Source organism: Borostomias antarcticus (genome assembly GCF_949987555.1).
Source record: "Borostomias antarcticus genome assembly, chromosome: 22".
NCBI lineage: Eukaryota > Metazoa > Chordata > Actinopteri > Stomiiformes > Stomiidae > Borostomias > Borostomias antarcticus.
In genome coordinates, this window is record NC_140255.1 from 7,987,350 (window position 1) to 7,993,696 (window position 6,347).

Consider the following 6,347-nt stretch of genomic DNA (forward strand, 5'->3'; position numbering starts at 1 on the left):
CATGTCATGCTAGGGCTCTCTAGCAAAGTGCTAGAGCTGCATGTCCAGGACTGTCTGGCTAATGCTAGCATGCAAAGCTAAGCTAACTTCCATGGAAGGTGATGAGCTGCCAGTCCAGTACTGAACTGTGTGGCTAATGCTAGCATGCTAAAGCTAAGCTAACTCAAATGGAGCGTGAGGAACATGTCCAGTACAGTACTGTGTGGCTAATGCTAGTATGCTACGTTAAGATAACCCACATGGAGGGTGATGAGGAGCATGCCTAGTACTGTGTGGCTAATGCTACAGTAGCATGCTAAGATAGCTCACGTGGAGGATGATAAGCAGCATGTCCAACACAGTACTGTGTGGCTAACGCTTGTATGCTAAGCTAAGCTATGGGCAGCATGTCCAATAGACTACTGTGCAGCTAATGCTAGCATGCTAAAGTTAAGCTAACTCTTATGGAGAGTGGTGAGCAGTATGCCCAGTAGGAGTTTCACAGACTAGTCGAATAGTCAAATAATCAACTATCAAACCACCCTGTGCATTGCTGGTCGACTAGTCGTTTTCTTCAATATATGTTGTATGTTTCTACAATATATGTTGTTGTATATGTCCCAATATATACAACAGTTGTGGGTAGTTCATCTTTGTTGTTTAATCGTTTTTTTATTTTTTATTTATTCTATTATTATTGTATACATTTTTTTTTAAACATTTGTTTATTGACCATTATTATTGAGTGAAAAAACCAAAGTGGTAAACCTGACTATTTTGGGGGAGTAGTCGATGACCCTAACCCTTCACAGTAGTTGTGAATGCCCTAATGCCCAGGACTGTGTGGCTAATGCAAGCCCCCAGGATTTGAAATCTAAAGTGAAGGCCTATTGAACCGCGCCATCTTGGCTAGATTTGTAGTCATTTGGCTATTTCCGGTGACTTTTGTACTTGCGCAGTTGTGCTTTTCTGTCCGACGCGCGTCCACGCACGTTCCCGGCTCTCCCCGCTTTGATTTAGCAATGAAAACCGGCTTGCATATTAACCTGTTTTTGTAAAATATATCCATTGGAGAAATTATTTTTTCATCCAGGCATCTTAGTTTTAACAGGTTAAATATAACTGAACATGTTTTGTTTGCTAGTAGATGGTATTCATTCCGTTCGCGATAACGTTATTGCAGCCAGGCTGAATTCCTCCAGGGAGCCAGTGACAGGCGAGTTGAAGAGCTTCACTCCCCGCCAGCAGGAGCTTTGGCCGCTGCTACCGCATCTCGGATAACCCGCTGAGTTCGTGGCTGCTATTTCACATTCGCCCTTGATCAATCCCAATACCGATCCATGGTAATAATGAATCAATCGTTCAGATCGGCAGTGCTGCATGCATGTTACAACATCATTGTTAGCTTTATTAACATAACCATAGACTGAAACCATAAACATTTATCTCTCTAACGTTAGGCTATCCATCTTACACCAGTCGGCCATTCGAAAGCTAGAAGCGGTGCCAACGTTGACCGTGGACGCGCGTAGGACAGAAGTACAACTGCGCAAGTACAAAAGTCACCGGAAGGCCAGAAAAGCACAACTGCGCAAGTACAAAAGTCACCGGAAATGGTCAAATGACTACAAATTTGCCAAGATGGCGCGGTTCAATAGGGCTTCATTGTTGATAGCGGTCAGTGAATGGAGTGGCTGTATCCAGTTCTATTAATACATCCATGGGCTAATGCTAGCATGCTAAAGCTAAGCTAACTCACGTGGAGGGTGATGAGCAGCATGTCCAGCGCGGTGGGATCCTCGGGCGAGGAGATGGACTTGCGTTGGAGCTGGAGCTTACACAGCTGGGTCCATCGCACACCGTCCAGGGTGGGACACACGTTCATGTCCCTTAGTAACACCAGGAGGGCGTTGCCGTGCTTGTCTTTGATCGGCTCAAAATACACCTGCCCCAGGTCTTGGGTTCCCAGCATGCCCTGCAGGAGAGACCCCAATGCACACCTTCAGTTATTGGAGAGTTCCACTTCATTGTCCAAATCATTAACCATTATAGGTCATAAGAATAGAATGTAAATGTATTTATCAAAGGATGGAAATTCGTCTTTCTCATTTACAATGTGTATTTATGTGTTATTGCTGTAGATGTTTCAGAAGCTATGCGTAGTGTTGGTGTGTGTGCGTGTGTGTATGTGTAGGTGTGTGTGTGTACAGTATGTGTAGGTGTGTGTGTATCTGTGTGTGTGTGTGTCTGCATGTGTGTGTCTGTGTGTGTGTGTGTGTGTTGTAGGCACGTCCCTGAATCGTTCATTGGTAATGTTAACGATCAATCAATCGATTAATTGTAATTAAAATACCAACATTTCCAAACCAAAATCTATTTTTTTCTTAATCAACGCTTTATTACGGACGGACTGGGTTATTTTTTTCTGCGTGCTGCGCATCACAGCTCCTTCTCGCAAACACTGAGCCGATGGTGGGTTTGCTGCAGGTGAGACGAGGAGGAGAGACAACTTATCCGAGTGAACGTTCTTCAAGTGAGCAATGCGGTTGTCGTTGTGTTGTACGTGTACACGGCATCATGATACTTGCAAGTGGCTTCTTGTCCTTTCTTTGCAAAGTGGTCCCACAATGCTTTGCTCGGCCCGCAGAGAAATCAACAGCGGCATATTTTTCAAAATATGCCGCTGTTGATTTCTCTGCATTTCTCCTGAGATGGCTGCTTCGCTACCACGTTGTTTGATAGTAGATCGAGTAAATTTCACGCGCTCGAACAAATCCTTAACGGTCAATGAATCGATTTCCGATGCATTGTTCGCCTCCCGAGTGTGTGCGTACCTGTAGGTGGGCGACGGCCTGCAGCATCTTGAGGCGTGTCTGCAGGACGCAGGAGCAGGAGGACTGGGAGGAGCCAAGACACTGCTGCAGCCAGGAGATCTCCTCCCACAGGTAGGACAGCTAACACACACACACACACACACATACGCACAAGCGCACACACACATACACACACATGCACGCACACACGCACACATACACAGACACATATGCACACACAGACGCACACACACACATACACATACACGCACACACACACACACACACACACACACACACACATACACAGACATACACACACACACACACACACACATACACACAGACACACACACACAAACACACACGCACACACAAACACAATTATCAATCATAAACCTGACTGGCTTCCAGCTGGGCCTGGGTGAGTGTTAGGGTTAGGGCCTGGGTGAGGGTTAAGGTTAGGGTTAGGGCCTGGGTGAGTGCTGACTGGTGCTGTCCAGAGCATTGTCTACCTTGGTGAACCAGAGGAAGTCCTGCATGAGGGAGCTGGGGTTGCAGTCATCCACCTCCACCACAGGGACCTGCTCCTCAGGAGTCACCAGCACACTGTCCTCTCTGTAGAAGATGGTGGTGACGTACAGGCCCCTGTGAACACACACCACACACACACACACACACACACACACACACACACACACACACACACACACACACACACACACACACACACACACACACACACAGACCAGTCACACACACACCACCACACACATTCCCAGACAAGACACAGTCACACATACACACACACAACGGCTCCTGGAAGCACACTATACAGGTAGTAGAGATGCACTAAGCTATATTGAATGTATTGAGAGGGCCACACACAGGGCTCCAGGTACTGAGGTACACGTGTTTCGGACGGGATATGTGTCGAATGTTCAGAGAAGGGTTAAAAAGCTGGTTTTACCTTTTCAAGTTTTTGACAAATTTGTTGTTGGGCTGGAAGAGATGGCGTAGGCTCTTTGAGACGGAGTGCTTCCTGACGTGCGGCGGGGCTTTGAATGGCTCTGGAGAGACAGACAAGACTCTGGGTTAACCTGGTACCACTTCACCTGGTACCGCTTCACCTGGTACTGCTTCACCTGGTACCGCTTCACCTGGTACCGCTTCACCTGGTACCACTTCACCTGGTACTACTTTACCTGGTACCATTTCACCTGGTACCGCTTCACCTATTACCGCTTCACCTGGTACCACTTCAACTGGTACCACATCACCTGGTACCAATTCACCGCTGACAGAACAGAACACAGCTACAACCACTGACTAGCTAGAACAGCACACAGCTACAAGCACAGACTAGCTAGAACACAGCTACAACCACCGACTAGCTAGAACACAGCTACAACCACCGACTAGCTAGAACACAGCTACAACCACCGACTAGCTAGCACACAGCTACAACCACCGACTAGCTAGCACAGCTACAACCACCGACTAGCTAGAACAGCACACAGCTACAAGCACAGACTAGCTAGAACACAGCTACAACCACAGACTAGCTAGAACAGAACACAGCTACAACCACCGACTAGCTAGAACACAGCTACAACCACCGACTAGCTAGAACACTGCTACAACCACAGACTAGCTACAACACAGCTACAGCCACCGACTAGCTAGAACAGAACATGGCTACAGCCACCGACTAGCTAGAACAGAACACGGCTACAGCCACCGACTAGTGACGGCAATTTGTCTCCGGTTAATCTCTCCTGACTGCACTTGGCTCTAATAGCTGGATGCCGTCAAAGCGTCGTCATGTCGGGGGAACATCCGGTGCTATGGCGAGCTGTTGAACTAACGACAACAGGGTTGACACCCCTCACAACAGAGTGGCGTTGGAATGTTTTCAGTCACTTTCTGTCTTCCAGCAGAGACCAGACGCCTGACGTTCATGCACTCTGCAGACTACAGGGCCATAGGGAACCGGTCGCCACGGAGGGGGGGTAGACCTGTGTGTGTGTGTGTACCTGCACTAGAAGTGTCAGAGCATGGTGTGTTCTCCTGACATATAGAGCTTGCTAAGAGGAGGCCAAGTGAAGCAGTCTATGAGTGTGTGTGTGTGTGTGTGTGTGTGCGTGTGTGTGTGACTGTGAGTGTGTGTGTTTGTGTGTGTGTGTTAACCCCTTGCCTCTCACTGACAGTGAGGTCAGTTTTCTCTGAGGGGACATGTTTATTTTTAATGGGTCTGTGGGGGTTAGGGTTGGTAGGGGGGTGAGCAGGGGGGGGGGGGGGCCGTAGTAAGTGAGATAATGTGCTTTGCAATTCATTAGAAACCATGAACCCCCCGCTCCCTCCCCCTCCACAGAAGCCCCCAGGACAACCCCACTCTGGCTCAGGCCACTTAAGTCAATAAATCCCCTATTCAGGCTTAGGGTTATTCAGGGCAGAAATGAACTAATTTTCTTTTCATGAGACGAGCTGAGGTGGAATAACAAGAAAACCAGCCCCCCCCAGCCCTCCGTAGCCCCCCCCCCACCCCCGTCAGCCAACCCCCCCACCTGACACTGAGTAAGACAGACAGGTATAGCCATCCGCTGGGGTGGCTGTGTTAGTCAAGGCCCCTTTCACAGTTTAATTAATAGTGTTTGGAGAAGCAGGGAGAAGGAGAGGGGGGGGGCTCGCCCAGGTCGGGGTCTAGGGGTGTGTATGTGTGTGTGGGAGGGGGGGGGGGGGGTGAGCAGACAGGGGGTTCTGGGGGCCCAGTCAGAGGAGCTGTGGGGGGCTGCAGCAGCAGTCAGTGTTAATTTATACCCCTCCGCAGTGACCGGCCAGGCTCCGACGCTAAAGGAACAACAAACATGACCCCGGGACAGACGACCCCAACTACCGTGCGTGAACTCGCGCGTAGTCGGCGGCGACGGCCGGAAAACGCGGGCCGAGCTGGGTTGGGTTGCGGGCGGGCGGGGGGGTTCAGTGAATGCTGACTATTATATTGTATATCATACGCCACCTCTATACTACCCAGTCCCCCCGCCCAGTCCAAATAAGCGCCAGGAGTGTGTGAGTGGAGGCCGAGCAGGTAGGACAATCCTGACTGACTGGCTATTGTGAAACTAGATTTACAGCTGGTGTGAAGCCATCAACGTGAACCAGCGCTGACATTTATGGAGCCGGCTCTTAAAGGAGTGTGTTTGGGGTCCAGACCCCGGTCTGGGGGCTGAGCTGGCTATATACTGCCTGCTGGGCCACGGCTCCGTTAGGGCTGGGCAATATGGACAAAATACCAAATCTCTCCAAAATGTTTTCAGTGTTATGGATGATTCAATTTTAATCCTTTTTTCTGTTTGTATGGACTCAAGAGAATACATGATTCAAAAATAGTTGTCTTTATAAGACAGACATTTTAGTCTGAGAGAGAATAAACAGTAGTGGCACTCAATTACAGTAGGCCTACGCCATTCAAGTAGGTCTATGTCATCAATTTCTGTAGGCCCAGATGTCCTACTACAGGGTAGACTGGATGAAAATGGCCCAAATGGAGAACTG

General features: G+C 48.9%; 1 protein-coding gene across 1 annotated transcript in view; it reads right to left on the bottom strand.

Moving 5' to 3' along the window:
* ankfn1b (ankyrin repeat and fibronectin type III domain containing 1b) overlaps positions 1-6,347 on the bottom strand; it is a gene marked incomplete at both ends in the record, with an annotated part of 96,828 nt that overhangs the window by 23,237 nt on the left and 67,244 nt on the right. Inside the window, 4 exons of the mRNA XM_084456021.1 lie at positions 1,739-1,954; positions 2,814-2,933; positions 3,308-3,440; positions 3,763-3,862. Coding sequence (XP_084312147.1) covers positions 1,739-1,954; positions 2,814-2,933; positions 3,308-3,440; positions 3,763-3,862 — 569 coding nt within the window. The remainder of the gene's footprint in view (positions 1-1,738; positions 1,955-2,813; positions 2,934-3,307; positions 3,441-3,762; positions 3,863-6,347) is intronic.